The 19,842-nt window shown below is 54.1% G+C and overlaps 6 protein-coding genes across 6 annotated transcripts; 4 read left to right on the top strand and 2 right to left on the bottom strand.

The window, feature by feature from the left end:
• Nucleotides 1-203: 203 nt before the first annotated feature.
• Nucleotides 204-4,231, top strand: W97_08671 (uncharacterized protein; the record flags this gene model as incomplete). The annotated part of the gene is made up of 5 exons (XM_007786538.1): nt 204-376; nt 426-516; nt 567-938; nt 984-3,527; nt 3,578-4,231. The coding sequence occupies 5 exons, from the start codon at nt 204-206 to the stop codon at nt 4,229-4,231; spliced, it is 3,834 nt and encodes a 1,277-aa protein (XP_007784728.1).
• A 371-nt stretch (nt 4,232-4,602) lies between these two features.
• W97_08670 (histidinol-phosphate aminotransferase) lies at nt 4,603-5,983 on the top strand (the record flags this gene model as incomplete). Its single annotated transcript, XM_007786537.1, has 2 exons — nt 4,603-4,688; nt 4,750-5,983. 2 exons carry the CDS (start codon nt 4,603-4,605, stop codon nt 5,981-5,983), a joined length of 1,320 nt encoding a protein of 439 aa, XP_007784727.1.
• A 673-nt stretch (nt 5,984-6,656) lies between these two features.
• Nucleotides 6,657-8,222, top strand: W97_08669 (uncharacterized protein; the record flags this gene model as incomplete). The annotated part of the gene is made up of 1 exon (XM_007786536.1): nt 6,657-8,222. The coding sequence occupies one exon, from the start codon at nt 6,657-6,659 to the stop codon at nt 8,220-8,222; it is 1,566 nt and encodes a 521-aa protein (XP_007784726.1).
• A 1,014-nt stretch (nt 8,223-9,236) lies between these two features.
• W97_08668 (uncharacterized protein) lies at nt 9,237-10,400 on the bottom strand (the record flags this gene model as incomplete). The annotated part of the gene is made up of 1 exon (XM_007786535.1): nt 9,237-10,400. One exon carries the CDS (start codon nt 10,398-10,400, stop codon nt 9,237-9,239), a length of 1,164 nt encoding a protein of 387 aa, XP_007784725.1.
• A 1,659-nt stretch (nt 10,401-12,059) lies between these two features.
• Nucleotides 12,060-12,794, top strand: W97_08667 (uncharacterized protein; the record flags this gene model as incomplete). The annotated part of the gene is made up of 2 exons (XM_007786534.1): nt 12,060-12,380; nt 12,435-12,794. 2 exons carry the CDS (start codon nt 12,060-12,062, stop codon nt 12,792-12,794), a joined length of 681 nt encoding a protein of 226 aa, XP_007784724.1.
• A 2,225-nt stretch (nt 12,795-15,019) lies between these two features.
• Nucleotides 15,020-18,977, bottom strand: W97_08666 (uncharacterized protein; the record flags this gene model as incomplete). Its single annotated transcript, XM_007786533.1, has 4 exons — nt 15,020-15,870; nt 15,929-16,324; nt 16,375-17,289; nt 18,767-18,977. The coding sequence occupies 4 exons, from the start codon at nt 18,975-18,977 to the stop codon at nt 15,020-15,022; spliced, it is 2,373 nt and encodes a 790-aa protein (XP_007784723.1).
• Between the last annotated feature and the right edge of the window lie 865 nt (nt 18,978-19,842).

The following is a 19,842-nucleotide window of genomic DNA, read 5'->3' as shown; positions in this document are numbered from 1 at the left end:
GTTTTGGTCCCTCGAACCGCGACGCCGCAACCAACGAACCGACGAACAACCTCGAGATACTGCCGACGACTTAGATTTGCTCCTTTCGCTTTTGTCGCTTCATAATGAACTTGTATCGGTAGTCCTTTCAGCAAAATTTTGGGCCCAGCTGCGCGATTTCGCAGCCGTCAACACGGACTTGGATCGAACGTGTCAGCGTCGCCATGGCTTCCTCGCGCTCCAAGACGCAGGTTGGCTCTGCGCCATGGCTGCTGAACGAAAGGCAGCAAGCCAACGAACTCATTGAGCAAGAGGTGGAAGAATTCACTTACTCAGTGCGCAATGAGATGGAATGGTTAAACGAGCATATGGCGGAGATATTTACGCGGAACCAATTGTACGACTCGCCAACAAGGTGTTCGAGAAGCCTGCTGACCGTGCGTCAGAAACGTCGCGGACATATTCAAGACACCTGGGAAGCTACGCGGCAAGACCCCGCGGACGGCGCGGAAGAGGAACCCGTTAGAGACGCGCGCTGTAAGCTGTCTCTCGATACCGACAATCACACCTACTGACTAGCAATCTAGCCCTTGACGGATATCTTTGGGCCGAACCCGCAAGCTGAACCAAGCCCTGCGCAAGAGACACAGTTTTACAAAAGTGTCGCGCGTTTCCAAGTCCCCGACGACGCGAACCGAGCTGCGCCGATCGCAGCAAGTCCGCAAAATCGCGTTGGTGGGATTGGGAAAGAGAACACGGACTCTGGGTATCATGGAACAACGGACGATGAGATGGAGCTTGACCGTGTGCCGGTCGCGCCGCGCAGTCCGCTGAAGCAACAGGCTCCTGCTGTGCCCGATCCTGCACCCTCCCTACCCATTGAACCGGCAGAGGAGGATCATGAGCTTATCAAAGAAGCAAGACGAGCGACAAAAGAGTCTTTCGTTTCGGCCGAGGAAGTCCTGGAAAACAACAAGCCGCCTCAAGAGGACCTAAACAATGAGGATGAGGGCGATACCATACCGGACGAGGAAGTAGACATAGTGGTTACGAATGCCGACGCCGAGGAAGAGGGCCAGGAAGAGGGCCGTAAAGAGGGCAAGGGTGTGTCTCAACAATTCAGCGTTGGCGCGGAGACTGCTTCGGCCATGAACTCCATTCTCCACGAAGCGGAAGACGTTAACGATCCCATGGAGGTCGATGGTGTACGCTCGCCCTCCGAAGGCTCCAGCCCAGTCAAACCTTTGTTACGGAAAAGCAGCCTCACTTTCGCGACCCTCCCTGCGCGAGAACCATTGGCGAGCAAACAGAGTATTGGTAACCGTGTCTCTCGTACAAGCCATCTGGACCAATACAAGTCATCATATCGCAGCAGTAACTTGGGCCGTTTCACTGGCGGCAAGAGCCTGGGTGGTTCACAGCATGTGCCAGCGATCGGATCGCCGGACGCGAAAGAACACATGGATGTGGACGAGGAGAACAGGCCTCCGATGGCGCGCGAGGAGTCCGAGACCACAAGACTGCACAATAAGACCTCCACGCAGCGGCTGCATGAGAGGATAAACATGCTCGGACAAGCCAAGGAGACCAAGGATTTTCGATCATCAAAGTCGATACCGTCAAGCAATCCAGCCTCCCAGGTCGAGTACGCACACTTGCCAGCTTCCGAAACTGAGAAACCGAAACCCGCTCTCTTCTCGCAATCAGATGAACAGCCGAGAGCTGCAGTTGTGCCAGCCACGGAAGACGATGACGATGATTGGATTGTTCCTGTTGTATCCACAGGTGCAGCCAATACTGCTCCCAGACCCGCCTTTGAGCGGAGTCATTCCAACAAGAGTCAAGCAAGCGTTCCGGACAAGGCTGCAACTGAAACCCAAGATCACGCTCCATATGCGCCTCAGAAGAGCCCCGCAAGAGCGGCTTCACCAACGAAGTCTAGGCCAGCTTTTGGCCACCTGAAGTCAAGCTCCGCTTCTGTCTTGCCATCGCCGGGCAAGTCATCCATGGCCCCGCCGCTATCACACAAGAAGACAGTTTCCGTCTCGAACCCGCCTCTATCAAATGTGCCATCGTCGGTAACACCGGTTGGATCGCCTATGGGCAAAAAGTTCGCTGATGGCCCGTTGAGCGCGTCAAAGGCGAAGTTTTATTCCGTCCTCAAATCCGCTAAGGGGATCTTCGCGAGCAGCGCAGGAGCAAGCGCTCAGGCTAAGATGGAAGCACTATCTCCAGCAATTCACCATACGAGAAGCCAAGCCCAGGCGCCCCAAATGAATGCCTTGCTTAGCCCCAACGCCCATACCCGACCAGCTTCGACCTTTTATCCGGAGGTTCAAATCCCTGAACATGCCAACAGTGCTCCAACTCCGACTCGAGCCCAGGAGGGCCGTAAGACGCGAAGCTCAACTGAACGGGAGGAGAAGCGGAAAGAAAAGGAGGCGAAAGAGAGGCAGCGTGCTGTGGACGATCTTGAGAAGGCGCGTGAGAAAGAGCGCCAGAAGGCCGTTACGCAGAAGCAGAAGGATGCTACAGTTGCCGCTGAAGAACAGGCGCTACAGCAGAAGGCTGAGCCCGAAAGCAGAGCCGAGAATCCACCTAGCCACGATGAAGAGACTGATGCGGCAGAAGCAATGCCACCTCCACCGCCACCGAAGAGTTTGCTTCCAACCGCGAACTCACAGAAACCTAGAGGCAGGTTAGCCAAGCCGACGAAGAACCCATCTACTGCGCTTAGGCCGGCTGCGATGTCAATAAAAGTTCCCTCGCAGAGCTTCCGTCAGATTCCACAGCCTGGATCCGCTCTTCCCGCAGAAAGCCACGACGTGCTTCCTCCTGCAGTCCCGTCCAAGCAGTCTAGCATCGCTTCTAAGCAGAGCACTACATCTCTACAAAGCGCAAGCTCGACAGAGTCGTTTCGCACTGCTTCTTCTACGCAGACTAGGACGAAAGCCTTGGAAGCAGCTGCGAGAAAGAGAGAACAGGATGAGCGCGATGCGCAACGGAGGGCTGAGCGACAGCGTGAGCTCGAGCAAAGGCGCGCCGCGAAGCAAGAGGAGGAACGCCGGCTTGAGCAACAGCGCAAAGCGGCAGAGGAGCTACGCAAGCAGGAAGCGAAGAAGGCAGCCCAAAAAGCCGCAGAGACAAAGCGTCCGACTCGCCAGCAACAGCAGGTTAGTCGTCCACAGAGCCGACAAGCCAATGACCTCGCCAACACCCTGCAGGTTGAAAAGACACTCGCTCCACCGCCGCGGCAACGTGGTGATCTAGGCGCGGCGCGACCAGTATCGAGGATGAACACAATGCAAGAACCCCCACCTGCGCGGCCAGTCCCACAGATCAACCCAGCCAAGCCACCGAAGCGAGTCTTCCAACCTGAGGATGACGACGAGCCTGTGCAGCGTCCGACTTTACAACGGAACCCACCATCTTTTAAGCAGCTAGATGCGAAGCGGCGGAAGACTATCGACGAAGAAGAAGAGCGCCTAGAGGAACCGCGACGCTCAGTCATGGCGCCTCCAATGCGTCCCTCGAACGTCATCCGCAAGGTATGTTCGTCAATCCTCTTGCCCCTCTCGCATGCTAACAACAGACTTAGGAAACCAGATTCCCCAACGGCTATACCACCGCCCCGCCTCCTGCCGCTCACCCCGTCCCACACACGCAAACCCTCTGGAAACAGACCGTCAATGGCCAGCACCAGCTCCAACATCCCAAGCCCAACATCCAGCCGAACGACATGGCCAAGATCTCCACCGCCAAAATCCCCTTCGCCGACGCGCCCAACCCAGCTGGTCCCTCCGCCTCTCTCCATCCGCCAACCTACAAGACTCCCGCCCGCAACCTCCATCCAGCGGCTCCCAACACCGCCGGCCCCAAGTCCTCGCCGCGCTACCCTGCTTCCGAAACCATCGCTCTCCCCGAAATCGCCACCGACTCAGAAGACGAGGACTCAGAGAACGAGTTCAGCGCTCCCTCGTGGGTAGCTTCCCCCGCGCTGCGCGAGCTTCTCCAGCAACAGCAGCTCGTAGACCCCGCGGAGATATTCGGTCCGATTGCGGAGCTGAAGATGGAGGAGGTATTCCGGAACAAGGACCGCCATAAGCGATTCAGGGACAGGACGAGTAGCGCGAATTGGAATGGGGCGGATCGCTTGACAGAAGAGGAGAGGAAGAGGGATAGGGAGGGAAGGGAAAGGTTGGTCAGGGATGGGGGGTGGGTGTTTCATGAGACGCCGGAGGGGAAGAGGTAGTGGGAGGGAATTGTTGTTTGTGCGGTTGGATAAAGCCTTGTTTGGAGTTTTGGGAGCGCATTATGTCTATAAAGAAGTCGTACGTTTCGGCGCTTGGATTGCATGCGCAAGGGTTTGGTCGTTCTTTAGATGTCTAACGCTGGAACAGTCTATCAATCAATATGGTTGCAAATACACGCTCCTTCACTGAATGAACTTGCGAGAAACTATCTAGGACCCTACTCAGTCACAAGTCAGTCTCGGACTCAATGTTTGTTTTGAGGTCAGAGAGGTGCTCTCCCACTGCCCCGCGATTTCTGGCGCATCGCGCAAGCTGCCCCACCAAAATGTTTTCCCTCATCGACTCAGACGCGCCCCAAAACATCAGAACAATGGCGCCGCGAAAATCCCCCTTCGACCTCTCAAAGTGCGCGCGGCCGAACATATTAGCCCTCCAGCCTTATCGCTGCGCTCGAGAGTAAGCTTTGCCCCCAATTGCCCCATGCACGACCCAAATCGACCGCCAGCTGATGACTCAGTGACTACAAAGACGACGGCACAAACATCCTCCTCGACGCCAACGAGAACGCCTATGGTCCCGGCCTCTCCCTTAGCAGTACCGGCGCACTCAGCAATGGCACCCCCTCTACCGCCAACGGCACCACACAATCCTCCCTAGACATCGACCTTCTCGGCCTCCACCGCTATCCCGATCCGCACCAACACCCCCTGAAGCAAGCCCTCTGCAACCTGCGCAACACGCACGTCCACACTGCCAAAGACCTGTCACCGGAAAATCTGTTTGTGGGAGTGGGATCAGACGAAGCGATCGACGCCCTCCTGCGCGCCTTCTGCCGGCCCGGCGTCGATAAGATCCTGACATGTCCGCCCACGTACGGCATGTACAGCGTATCAGCCGCGGTGAACGACGTCGGGATTGTGAAAGTGCCGCTGGACGCGGATAACGGGTTCGCTTTGCAGCCCGGGAAGATCAACGCGCGGCTCAGCCAGGAGGATGGCGGGGAGATTAAGCTGGTATACATCTGCTCTCCCGGTAACCCGACCGCCAACCTAATAAAGAAGGAAGATATCCGCCAAGTCCTCGAACACCCGACATGGAACGGCGTAGTCGTGCTTGACGAAGCCTACATCGACTTCGCGCCCGAGGGGTCCAGCCTCGCGGAGTGGGTCGCCGAGTGGCCGAACCTGGTGGTCATGCAGACGCTGTCGAAGGCCTTTGGGCTCGCGGGGATTAGGCTGGGCGCCGCGTTTACGAGTCCGGAAATCGCAAAGCTGCTCAACAGTCTGAAGGCGCCGTATAATGTCTCGAATCCTACGAGTCAGATCGCGCTGGCGGCGCTGGAGGAGAGGAACTTGGGGGTTATGCGGAGCAATAGGGGCAGGATTTTGGAGCAGAGGGAGAGGTTGCTTAGGGAGCTGCCCGGGATTGAAGGGGTGGGCAGGTTTTTGGGTGGGGCGGACTCGAACTTTTTGCTAGTGGAGATGTTGGATAAGGAGGGCAAGCCGAGTAATGAGGTCGCGTTGAAGGTCTACGAGGGCTTGGCGGAGGACAGAGGGGTGGTGGTTAGGTTTAGGGGGAAGGAGTATGGGTGCTTTGGGTGCTTGAGGATTACAGTTGGGACGGAAAAGGAGGTGGATCGGTTTTTGGAGGAGATTAGGGATGTGCTGGCGGCTGTTCGCAATGGGAGGCTACAGAACGGCGTGGCAGATGAAGAGGAGAAGGAGAAGGAGGCGAATGCTGTGGTTGCGTGAGGTATGGAGAGCTTGCCGTGACGCGTAACGAGCGACGCACAGGGAAGTACTCCCAACTAAATAGACCATATAGGTCGCCGGTATAGAGAGCATTAGAGAAACCTCCTGCGGTAGCCATTCGTTCCCTCACGGAATTCAGTCGCCATGGCGCGATATCACATGATGGTCTAGGGCCGGGTTACGTACTGGCATGCTTTGCGCCGCTTGGCCATCCTCAAGCCTCGGATTGGCGGACGCATGACCGCAGATCAAAAACCTCTCAGTGCAACATTGGCCTGTTGCATGGAATCCCGCAGGGAAACAACATCGCCAGCCTTTGCGCCTCCTCCACCGTCTTCTGAAACTCGAGATCCCACACTAGTTCAGCAGTTCAACCGCTCCTCCGCCCTGCGTTTCATCTCTTGAACCCTATCGATAGCCCGTGGGTCCAGCTCGCACGCTTGCTGAGCCGAGTCTAACCTCCACTTGCACCTCAAGCATTTCCTGCAGCTCGTCAAACAGAACAACAAGCAGCCTTCCGGCGCGCGCAACCCGGTCGCATAACTTGCTGGAGGCATAATCGGCCACTGCTCCTCTACCAGACACTCGCGCCGAACCTCGAATCGCACACTTAACGGCCTTCCATGTCCTCGACCCAGCCACCGCATATACTCAGGTAGCCATATCAGACGCCATGGTCTCATATCCTGACGAGGCCTCGCGCACTCTTTCCTTCCGCCCAGCGCCCTCCGTAACCTCCTCCCACTCACGCGCCACGACCTCCCGGCGACATCGACACCACCGCTCCCAGGGCAACGAGTTCCCTATTTTCAGCCATACGGGCGACGTCGAGATCGTCATAGCCTCCGGCCGCAAAGAGCAGCGCTACCTCCTACACCGGCTGATCCTAGCGCAATGCTCAGGCTTCTTTGAGGCCGGCACCAGCGAAGAGTGGTCTCGCGCACAGCAGATAGGCGAGAGCAGTTCAGCAGCCCACCAAGCGCGCTTCCCAAACGGCGCGCCCAACGCAGAAACCGCGCCGCGAAGAAGATGGCGCTATGAGTTGGACTGGGGCACCGGACCCGACTCCATCCCCATGCTCGTCCAGAAAGACCCCTCGTCCCCCACATCCACCCTCTTCGGCGGCGACCACACCGCGCGCCCCCCACCCGCGCGCAACAAGCCGCCCGCACCAACCCCCTCTTTCTTCCGCAGCATGGCGAATCTCTCCTCGCTAGGCGTCTCCTCGACCTCCTCTCACGCCTCGACCTCGCACACATCCCACACCGCCGATGCCTCCGACGACCTCCTGCGGGACTACTCAAACCTCTTCCGCATCTTCTACAACCACGCCCCCACGCTTGACAGCCTGAATATCGCAAACGCGTACGTGGAATCAAAATCCCTCCTCCAGCTCGCAGACCTCTACGACGCCCTCGATGTCATCGGTCCGCGCGTGGACCACCATCTCCTCCGCTTCCAAGGGCGGCTGTTCAAGCAAATCGCCAAGTACCCGCCCAGCTACCTCAAACTGGGGCATCTGGCGCGGAGCCGCGTCATCTTCGCCGAGAGCTTGGTGCACGTGGTGGGACAGTGGCCAGCCGGGGCCGCGCAGCTGCGGGGACAGGTGCCGGAGTCCGTACTCGAGCTCATCCTGGATCGGGTGGACGAGCTCGAGGAGATGAAAAGCAGAGTCGAGGCCAAGCTGTGGAGACTCACGCTTACGACGCCGAGAGGCGAGAGGGTTACCCCTGCCAACGCGTGGCTGGATTGGTTGGCCATGAGTTTGTTCAGGCAGTGGCTCGCGGAGAACACTACGCCGGCACCCGCGCCGATTCTGAAGGACGCGGGTAGCAGGCGCGGTGGAGGGGGAGGGGGAGGGGGAGCAGCGAGGCCGGGCAGCAACCAAAGCACCGCCTCCCTCGCCCTCTCCTCCTCCGCTGCGCCCAACTCCCACACCCCCCACGCCGCCCCGCTAAACACGGGCCGCGTATTCCGCCTCCTGGGCCAAGGCGGCGCCGCATACCTGAACCACGACGACTTGAAGCGCTTCTTGAAGATCAACCCGGAGTTCTACACCCGGGAAAATCTGAGGAAGTTTGAGCGAAGAATGGATGAGTTGAAGAATCTGGCGAGGGATGCGGTCAAGCCGCTTATGAGGAACTTTTTGGAGCTGGATTTGGGCAGGGAGGGGTGTGGGGGGCTGCCGTATCTGACATGCACGAAGGTCGAGGATATGGAGTTTCCGTGGGAGGAATAGGGGAAGGGAGACTGAGATGGGGGGTAGTGTGAAGACGTAGGATTTGCAACGCGGATCTTGGGCTAGGGCTTCAATGCGGCTGCGATTTGGGAATCGGACCGAATCTTTGGAGCGGTGTTTTGGATTTGATACCCGCCTCGCATTGGGCTTTGGGATTGTTTGGACGCTAGGCCGGGCGAATTCTGGATCACGATGTTATGAACATGTAGCTGTGTAAGTTGAACTTGTAGCTGATGATCAATGTCGTGCTGGTCATGGCTTATGGATCAGACCAACAATTTTAATGTCCAAGACGGCTTTCTCTACTACTCAGGAACATCGCACGCAGCGCCACCAGGAACCCACGCGCCAAACTCCTTCAGAAACACGGCGTATCAATAACGCCAAAACTAGCTCCACCAACACCTCCCGTCAACACCACCCCTTCTGATCGACTAGCTTCGAACCTGAACCTGAACGTAAACAATCTCATATAGAGTTGTAAATCTTATGGAGTCCTGCGCGCCCCTTTAAAAGTCAACTTCTACAGTTCCGAGTTTTCATCACTATTGAACGGGTCGCGGAGAGAATAGCCCAGCTTCTCTCGCGGTTTTCGTCTTCCGGGTTCTGAGTCCACAATCTCACTGTTGTCGTTGCAACCGGTAGTCTTGCAGTTTTTCGTACTCGTTGTTGTCCTTCTTCTCCTCCTTTGCTGCATCGCCGTCCTCTTTGCAGCCGGCTCGGGGATTCTCATCCGATGCTGTATCACGGACAGCTAGGCGCGGGGAGTGTCCCTTCGCTCGTCGCTTCGCACATGGCTGGCGTCACGGTCATGGCTGACGACTCACGGTCGCGGACGCTTTCGCTGTCGTCATTGTTAGCATCACCATTTCGTGAACAAGGATACTTGGAAGGAAATCGAGAGTACACAGCTACGTACCTGCAACATGTGACATTCTTTAGATGCTCCGTCATTCTTGTCCATGCCCTCAGCGGCGATGCACGGCGGTTAGTGAGACTGGGCATGTGCCGTGTTCAGAGCGGGCCCTCTGCCCTGAGCCGTGAACTGTTAGCCGCCTCCTTGTCGCGCAGCAGCTGGATCACTGCCTTGTGGCGGCACGATACTGCCACCGATAGCGGCGTCCAACCGTTCCGATCAATTGAGTCTATGTCTGCCCCCCTATCGAGCAGCAGCTTAACCACTTCTACACTCCCGTGCTGTGCCGCGTACCATAACGGCGCCCTTCTCTCTTTATCTTTTGAGTCCACGGCCGCCCCCCTATCAAGCAGCAGCATGACCACTTCCTCGTGCCCAGTATATGCCGCCCTATACAGCGGCGTCCGACCGAGTTTATCCTTCGAGTCCACGGCCGCCCCCTTGTCTAGCAGTAGCTTAGCCATTTTCTCGTGCCCATTATATGCCGCACTATGCAGCGGCGTCCAACCGTAGCAATCCTTCGAGTCCACGGCCGCCCCCTTATCGAGCAGCAGCTTGACCACTACCTTGTGCCCGTTCCGTGCCGCCCGCAATAGCGGGCTCTCACCATGATCCTTTGGGTCTACAGCTGCCCCCTTATCAAGCAGCAGCTTAACCACTAACTCGTACCCTTGCTCTGCTGCCCACGATAATGGTGTCCGCCCGAAGTTTTCCTTCGAGTCCACGGCCGCCCCCTTATTCAGCAGCCGCTTAACTAAGACAGCGTCACCGCTTTTGGCCGCCTCGAGGATGGCTGTTCTGCTGTTGGTAATCCTAAATATTAGTCTCGCTATGCGGCCTACGTCCTTGCTACGCCTCGGACTATCTATATCGGGCACTTTGTTAGAGGATATTCGGTCTTGGATTGGCTGCTGCAGTGGCTCGTCGCTGTGTTTAGCATTAGGCTCTGCTGATGATCTGACTCCTGGTGTGGACGATGCTTCAAAGCCTTCTTGACCTAATTCTGAAGACGCGGAGGAATCATAAATGCAGGGGATATCTCCTGCAAGATCCTCTTCACTGAAAGCCTTCTGCAGCGTGGCGACGATGAATAGGCGGTGTTGGGCAGAAAGAGCGGAACTTATGCCAACACTCTCCAACTCTTTTCGTAGTTGGCGCCATGCTTCCTTCTCGTCGGCGGAAAGTGATCCAGTTGTTTGAGTGGACACGACCGATCCTTCTCGCTTCCCGGTGCGAACTTCGTTGATAAACGTCATCAGCATCTGTTCGATCCTCGCCTGGGACGAACTAGAAAATGGACGCCTTAGTAAGGTAGCACGCTTAGAAGCGTTTCAGTGGGATATACTTGATGGTGTTGCTGTTAATCACGCCAAGCATGCCGATATAGGTCACCAATCTGGATCTTATCTCTGCCAGCTCGTCTGTACCCCATCCCATCCTTTCCCACGTCAGTTGACATTGGGTGCCAACGCCATCAAAGTGTGCTTTTAGGCATTGTAGGTCCTGCAAGACCTTGTGACAGTCCCGAGATAAACTGGATAGCTGAGGGTGACGGTCGGCATTCAAGTGTAGTTCGTTGGAGTGATCCTCGGTGGTTTCCAGCATGGCGAGAAGAGCACCGAGCTCATTCTGCACTTGCTTGAAGAGGTCCGACGAAGTTAGGCAGGACCGGTAGAGGGAGCGGGCGACTGGACGAAGGGTTGTGATGTGATCTGCGTGGCTCAATTGTACAGTATTAGCAACCAGGGTCCCTACAGCCAACATCTAGTGTACTCTTGACGCACTTATATTGATGTCCCGTGCCGCATGGAGATCACCGTTAAACACTGCGCCGCCTTGCGAATGGGTCGGGCCAGAATATGTTCGCTGTTCCCGTAACGGATATGCCATGATAACCGTGTAAACGCGTCCGGGACGACACAAGGCCGTGTCCAAGACTGACCAGTGCCGCTAATCTCTCAGTCGAAGTCAAATGTGACGCGTTAGTTGGAGGACAAACATCTGGGTCAAGGCGCACGCAAAACTTGTATGGCGAGGCTGCATAGTCGGATGGTTTGCGATTAGCGCTTACCGTAAACGGTTATTTCTGTCAGCCTGATACTCGAGTACCTACACCATCTGAAGGTGGCTTCCCCTGTGCGACAAACATTGTTCGAGAGTAACCACAGGACAAAGACGGCGATAGACGCGTATGAAACCAATAACCTCCTGAACCACAAGTGTGGTATACCCGGACGCTTTCTGCGGACTGCCCGTCCGACGTGGCCAGGTAGTGTACGGCTGCGGCCTCGCTCAGCCGCAGGACGCTCTGCTGGCGGCACAGTGGGGAGAACTGCCATCTTCCCATTCCGCTCAAGTTGAGAGTGATCAACAGGCGGAAGAAGTATCCAGATGGAAGAGTTGTGCTCAACCGAGGGAGACTACGGGCTCAGAACTCTCTCCGAGCTGAATGAGGTGATTGTGGAGTGTGAAGCCCCTTGTCCTCAACCGCCAAACTAACTACTACAATCTGACTACTGGCGCTGCTAGCATCGTCTTCGTCCATGGACTGACCGGTAATCGCGAGACAACGTGGACTCACAAAGAAAGCAAGACCTTTTGGCCGCAGACACTACTTGCTCGCGACCTACCTAATGCTCGCATCCTTACCTTCGGCTACGACGCCGATATCGTGGGCGCGCTTAAGCCTGCGGGTTCGAACACGCTAAGGGATCATGGAAAGTCACTTGCGAATGATATAGCGCTAAGGCGGATGAGGTCTCGTACTGTAAGCTAAGTATTGCGCTACAAACGGTTACAGCATCAGCTCAAGAGGTCTAGAATCATCGTCCTCTTATCTTCGTCGCGCATAGCCTTGGAGGGCTAGTGGTGGAACAGGTTGGCTTCTGCTCTTAGCACATATGAGCTGAGCTGACAACAATATGCAGGCTCTTCTAGTTGCCCGTGGCGCAGCACAACAGCATCTTAAGGATGTCCTTGAGTCCACCGCAGCCATTGCCTTCATGGGCACCCCGCATATCGGATCAGCCAAAGCGGATTGGGCTACGCCTTTAACACGCCTCTCCAACGTCCTTCGGAAGACGAACAGCGAGATTGTGCAGGTGCTCAAGCCTGGGTCGGAGATGCTGGCAAACCTACAACAAGAGTTCCACACGCTGCTGGATGATCGGAGCAGGAATCAGAAGAAGACAATGGACATGTTCTGCTTCTTTGAAGAACTGCCTGTAGTAGGGGTTGGCAAGGTGAGTAGGGCAACAGTGGCAGGCTTCGAGTATTATAGCTGACGCACTGTATAGATAGTACCCGACCATTCTGCAATACTCAGTGCGTGTCCGAACCGCAGCATACGCGCAAACCACATGCAGATGACGAAGTTCAGTGGCGCTAACGATGCGGGCTACGTTGCTGTCAGTGATCAGTTGTGGTTATGGGTCGATGCTCTACAGAAGGAGGCCGAAGCTGCAGCTAAAGCAGCTTCGGTGTCGCCAGTGTCGGTAGAAGAGATACGAGAAAGGCGCAACAGAAGGCTTGGTACGATGCAAGATGTTGTTAGCGGGTCACAACACTTCGCGTCAGTGAACTCCGGCGGCGGACCAGTTTTCCAGGGCAATCAGAGCGCTGGACGGGATTTTAACGTTGGCATGAGCTCACGCTGACGACATGTCATTCTTTTTGCATACAGCTTCATGTCAGATTTGGTCGTCTGCGCAACATCGTTCTTGTAAACCTCAGTAGTGTGTCCTCGCGCAGTGTAACATGTCTGCGCCGTATGCTTAACGAACTAATTCAGCCGAAACATGTCGTGAATGATGATGGAACGCGTGCTCAGATCGGAGCAACATTTGCGCAGGTCCGAAGGTAGAGTTGAAGTTTGGCCAGGTAGAGCTTCGGGACAGACTACACAGTGGTTTCCTTTAGAATTATAGACTCCAAAGCGCAGAATGCGTTTCTCTACGATTTCCCCGCCAAGCTGCATGATAGCATACCCTGAATGTGAGATCCAAGAACCAGCGTTCGAAACCCATGCGCCTAAGTTCACGTGCGCTACCACGCTGATGAAATTACAATAATCAACCCGGGCGGTCTTGTACTGCGCTGAAATCGCTGAGACCAAGCCCACAAAGACTTTCATCAAGACTAGACAGAGTCGCGTTGATCATAGCAGCAATTCCACAACCAGAAGAACGACTATAATAATTTCTCCTACAGTTCTGCACCAATGGAAATTGGAATGCACGAATATTGTGCACCAACTCGTCGAAACTGAAACCTAGAAAGGGAGGTTCAGGTCGGGTAAGAAGCCCTATAGACCTCATACGTTTCGTGAGCGCACCCAGCAACATCGTGTCACATTCCTCACTGCAATGCACAGTATCGCCTTGATAATCCGTAAGGCAATTATGCAGTGCCGAAATGATTTTACGGAGTGACTCTTGTCTCCGCTGATCAATTGTCTCTGGAGTTCTGCGTTAACCCGTGAATCTATAAGGGCAACGAGTACTAACCGACTATTGAGTCTGGAATTGGAAGCCAATCTTCAGCAATCACGCTCTTGGTTTGCCGTTGAGCGATCCTGGTCACTTGTTTAAACTCAAGCGGTTTTTGGAAAACCCAAGATATACAAATCCATTGCACGAGATCAGTTGTGCAAGTTCCAGGCAGCTGTTCTTTCAACCCGTCGACCCACATGTCCGAAAATACTTCTACAGCCTCGTGGAAATGGTAGTAATCGACTAGCTTCGCGAGTTGTGTGAGTGTCTTAAGATCCACCAGCCGGGGAACTTTTCTAGTGCGGCCGTGAATGATGTTCATCAAGATCAACATGGCAGCAGGATCGTCTTCCTTGAGGGGGATTTCAACAGAGCCTGTAGAACGCAGAGTGTTACCCTCCCCCCAATCACCTCGGAACATTCGTTCGAAGTGAGATGAGGCGAGACTGAGATGCTTTGATGAGACTCGCATTCGGATCTCCCCCGAGTTTGTATCCACTGGGATCCAGCCGGTCGACTCCCGGTGCCATGCTAGATCTGAGGAAGTAGAAGTAGTCCCTTTCTTAGATTTCTTCGTTTTTCGACCGCGTGGCCGGGCTAAGGACCCGGCCGAAGCTGTCCTCTCATCGGCCGGTTCCTCCACATGTTCAGCTGGGGCTTCGTCAGATTGAGGAGGCGGCGCTAGATCACTCCGTGAATCGTCACGTTCGGCGAGTCGCAGGTCCTCTAATGTCTTGTGAGGATAGGATTGTCTCTCTAGGATTAACTCGACATCTCCACGCGGATCGAGTTCGTAGTAATCTCCCGACATGGCGCCAAGCTTCAGACCATCGCTGGAGGGTCGTGCCGTAAGCGGGGCGCTTCTTCTATTCGAAATTTCGGACGAGACTTACTTCACATTATCTCCACTTTCAGTATCGCAGAACTGCCTGAGGTCTCGGCGGGCGGAAAAGGTTTGCCTCCGATGCTGGCACCCTGCCGCCCACGTGCCGCCTTGTCACTCGTGTTGTGGTGGGGGGCTGAGAAAAGATGACCATTACTCTATTGGACTATGTATGTATCTGTTTCCTTGCAATCCTCTCTGGAGCAGAGTCTCCAGGAAAGAGAATACAAGAAATCTTTCACATCTCACTGAGATAGTTCCATGTTGTGTGTAGGTAGGTATAGGGTAATATTAGCAGTGTGTACATGTGAGTATAGGCTTTGGGAAGTTCACGACTAATCGCAAGGCGTTATCGTGTCTTGTCTACTATGCTACTTACCTCTTAACCTTTTACTAAAGACGCATGTCGACGGCTTCAACTAGGCCGCGTGTTGAGGTAGTGAACACAATCTTAAACCTCTACACCAACATTGTATTCATTCAGTCCTAGTATCAAGCAGTCCTACCCCTAATACCACGTTATATCCTCCCAAATCGGAGCCCGCTGCAGATGCTCCTGATCCCAAAGAATGTTGCCCTTCTCATCGAACCATGCACCTTCATCAGTGATTGGAATGACATTGCGCGTGTGCCTAACTTCTTGTGCGCTAATACCAAGTACATCCTTGACGATCCACAGTTCGGGCGCGGGAGAGACAACAGCCGGGTTAGCGTACGCCTCCTTCTGAACGTCTTCGGGATACGATAGTATCGAATGGCTCAAATCCGGGTCTCGAAGGTTGTGCTTCAATGCGTAGTACGACTGATGCGCCTGCGGAAATAGAAAGCGAGTGAACATGCCACTGATGCCGCCTTTTTGCGGGGAAATGTTCTGCTTGCGATTGGAAGGCGCCGTCCAGTGCGGTTTGTCGGAGACCATAGGCTCAGAATTGCTGTGCTGGACGGGATTACTATTCTTCGAGTAAACGCCTTCCTCCATAGCGTTTGTTGCTCCTCTCTGATCCTCCTCTTGATCAAGAAACAGATCACTAGGGAGGAATTTCGTGAGAGGGTTCAATGCACTACGCATGGTGATGTGATAGAGCACTGTCAAGATAGTAAAGAGGATCATCAGCACTAGAGGACCACTGGAGATAGCACTGCCCGAAGTTCCAATAGCGAAGAGTCCGATAAGACACAGCTCGGCAATGTACACACCAACAGTCAGTTGCTGTAGAGCTCGAGCGTACGCAGCGCCTCTGGTGTCGACACTGTTTGTCGTGACAAAGAGGAGATTGTAGCGGAAAGCAAGATATAGGATGTAAAGTCCGACGGTCGCGAAGCCGAGAACGAGCGGCGCAATACAGGAGTATGCGATAGCTAAACCATGCCACGTCAGTCGATAAGCCGTACAATGAACAGACTCGGATTTACAGACCAATGACCGCAAGATTGGTAAACTTGGGGTACACAGACCCCCATCCCAAACCAGGCAGCTGCGTGTATCGCCTGAACATCTTGCGTGGGGAATCATCCAAGAACTTCCCAAGTATCTTGAACTTGAGAAGAGGAACAATATTCAAAAGTGTAGAAGCGCTAAGGGCTAAGCCATACAAGATGAAATACGAGATGTAGAAATTGGACGCCGTAGGGAGTTGCTGTGCTAGTAATGCAGGCGCTCCCGTGGGATCCGACACGATGTTACGAGCGACGGCGGCCGCTCCGGAGGAAAACGTTGTAACCAGAAACACTTGAATGACTTGGAAGCCGAAATACCACGACTGTGTCTTAAGTTCGACCAGTGCATGTGTCGGTTCAAATAATCCAGCGAGGACTATTGTCTATTAGCCTTCTGTTGGAATCACACTCTTGGTAACAACTCACAACGACATAGAACTGGCACGAGAGCGAGAAGAGCGGCAAGGAGCAAAGTTGGTAGCAACCCTGTAATCACTCCTAGAACAGATGACGGGATGTCATCAATCCACGCCAAGAAAGGTATTTGTGTAAGCTGGTCGACATTCGTGAGCACGCCAATGAACGCAACTGGTACGGACCAGAAGAGTGTTAATAGAGTGATGAGGAACGTTGCCACGGCAGAACGAATTATCGTATTCCACCAACTGAGGCCGACATTCTTCCAGATGACGTCTGCCGGGACTGCTCCGATAACACGCGGAGTCATGTGGAGAGGTGTGTGGTGCGCAGTCTGTTGGAAAGCGCTTTGGGCCGCCCGTTGTGTCTTGAATTCAATAAAGATAGCGGAAACCTTCTTAGCATTACCCGCTCGATGAGCCGCTTGTTCACGGTCTACCTTAGGGATAAGTTCGCGGAGAGTCGAGCGAGCCCACTCAATTGTATCGACCTTCTCTCCGATGATTGGCTTTAACCTGTGAGTGGGGCGGTCCTTCTTGTCAAGCCAAATCGCTGCTACAGAGCCAAATTCCTCTGGATCAGAATGAGACGAGTGAGCACTGCTATCATGTTTGTTGAGGCGCTTTTTGTGGGTCTTGGTAGCCTTCTTGGAAAGTTGGATTTCCGCATCCTCGAGCCTGAAGGCCGCGTCTTCCCGACTATCGACAAGCTCTTGAAGCTTGTCGCAATCGGTTGAGATCCATACCCGCTGGACTAGAGGAAAGGTCTGCCGTAGGCGCCCCTCGTCGAGGAAGTGATCGGGCACCGAGGTGAACAGCACTGTTCTTGACGACATACGACTAGCGTTGCGGGGTGATAAGAGGTAGGCCTGACGCAGATTGATGAAGAAGATAGTTTCACGAGTGATCATGAACATGACGAAACCTATGGAAGAGTCAGCTCAAGCAAGAATAGTGCGAATCACAAGCTCCGAACGTTGCCAAGTCAACGCAGTTGAAGCGGGGTACAACAAAATATATAGAGTGACAGTTGCAATAACAGGGTGACTTGACCGAGCGACTGAGCGCTTAAGAATCTTTGTCGGTGTTGAAGTATGACTTGAGCGCGCCACTGCGCAACAGCAAGCGAGAGGGATTAGAAGTCCACTTGCCCAGAAAGATAAATGCGACAAAGCAGGTAGCGTAGTAGCGTCCGACCTCGTTGAGATGGCTGAAGGACACAACTGAGAGTCCCGAAGCATCACCGTTGCCAGTGCCGTATACCGGGAGGAGTATGGGCCAAGTGATGCAGGTTCCGACCAAACACATAAGCACAATCATTTTGAAGAAGCGCAAGAAGAGGAATCCATCGAGCGATGAGTGATTGAGGACATAAGCGTCCGGAAGACTTCGAAATTCTTTGATCCATCCGAACAAGCCGACAGATGCAACTGGAGTTTTCTCTCTAAGCCACTACGTCAGCGTCTTACAAGAGGTCAGGAGCAGAAGTACTACTAACTGGTCGCGAAGGGTACCGAGGTACGTTCGGGGAGCATATAGACGGCGTTGGCTGCGCCGCAGTAGAAGGAAAACACCGAACAGGACCACGCTAACGATAAGCACGGGGATCAAAGTCGATAGCAGTCCTGATATAGAGTTCGATCCTGCTGATCTGTGACGGCCTTGTTGAGCAGTCTGACATGAGCTATCGATTAGTAGAGCCGAATCTGTTGGATGCATGCGACTAGACGACTCACGGCTCTAGGTGCTAGTAAGCTTAGGACTGGAGAGCGATGGGTATCCATAATGAGATGGAGGCCCTAAAGCTCGACGACGCAGCAGCAATGGCGAAGACGGTGCTTTATGCTCTGTGCCGTCCTACAAGTAAGCGCATGGTAGCTCGCGCACGCCTCCGACCGCATCGGTGACAAACAGGTTATGCGGCCGTTTCAGGGAAGCTTTTACATAGTGTCGCTCGGTGAAATTAGCCATGGCAGACACGAACTCAAGGCTCCGGCTTGGCATGCATGCCCTTGGCGGCGCTGAGGACACGCATAGAAATGGGAGCTAATCCATTTACGAAGCCCTACTATATCTTGATTTCGAACCCTAGAGCTCAAACCTCCTGTGGCGCTTCTGTAACCGTGCCATGTACAGCTTATCTCTCTGATTTGATAACAGGATTCAAATTCTCTTTAGGATAAATCCTCTTAAGCCCCAACCCTAAACGGTACGAAGTCCTAACCCTCCAAATCGCAAAAACAATTGAGAAGGACAGGCTTTTCTATGCTTGGATCCATTGTATCTCATGAACCATGCAATCCATTTGGTTATGATTCCGTTCCCCCATCCCAGCGAAGAGGGACTGTACGCTGTACAAAGTTGTGCAACGTATACCAGCTCCTAAGCCGATCCACCCTTACGACCCGCCTCCTTGGCTGCCTCGCTACCCTTGGTGAACGTGCCATCGGCATTACGACCCTCCTCGGTACCAGTGGCTGCAGATCCGGTCTCAGAAGAGGTAACATTCATGATACCGCCCGTGCTGTGCAGGCCACCTTTGTGCCCGGCTTCGGAAGCGGCTTCGCTGCCCTTCGTGAAGGTGCCGTCGGGGTTGCGGCCTGAGGTGGACATGATGGTAGATAAGTGGGTTGTTGAGTTTAGTGAGAGTGAGCTGTTTGCTGACATGGTTAGCATAGCCATGAACTGATAACCAGATCGACTTATTCTGTGCTGACTGATGCCAGTGAGATATGTTGGCCTCACCTGAGTTGAGTTATCGTTGAGTTGTCGTTGGGTTGAGATGATAGCGGCTGTTTGAACTGAATCTTGGATCTGGTCGCATGTCTTATCCTGCAATTAACGCGTGTCACCGGCACGTCATTGCCTGGAAGCTAGCAGGAATTCGCTTTATCACCAGAAGTTTGCTTCTCATCTTTGTTCCATGGTCCAACGAGAAGCCGTACGTTCGTTCGGAAGCTTCTCCACCGCTTCACACGGCCAAGACATACAAGCCGCCCTTGCACCCTTGGCATTCGATTCCTACTCATGTCGCCGGAAAATGATGAAATTGCCAAGATCGGCTTAACCGGCGAATGTCTGTTGCAAACACAGTGGATAAATCGTTGGCTGACGTCAAGCAGTGAGGACAACTTTTCGGTCCCAGTGTTCGAGGTTGGCAAACCTCTTTAGTCAACCTTCTTCACGCTCTGTCAAGAGTTCAGTATATGTACCTATGTACTGTTGCTTTCCTTCTTTACGAAATCACACGTCATCAACTTGGCCTTGAAGGTTCCAGCTAGAGCGCCTCAAGATGGACAGTTGCCCGAGAAAGATGGCAATGCTTTATTGGACCATTATATGTGCCTGTTTCCCTGCAATCATCTCTGGAGCAGAGTCTCCAGGAAAGAGAATACAAGAAATCTTTCACGTCTCACTGGGATAGTTCCATGTTGTGTGTAGGTAGCTACCACATATCCAGCCCTAGACGAACCTCATG

Source organism: Coniosporium apollinis (assembly GCF_000281105.1).
Source record: "Coniosporium apollinis CBS 100218 chromosome Unknown supercont1.60, whole genome shotgun sequence".
Lineage (NCBI taxonomy): Eukaryota > Fungi > Ascomycota > Dothideomycetes > Coniosporium > Coniosporium apollinis.
Note: the sequence above shows the minus strand (reverse complement) of the source record. Positions and strands in the feature narration are given on the sequence as shown.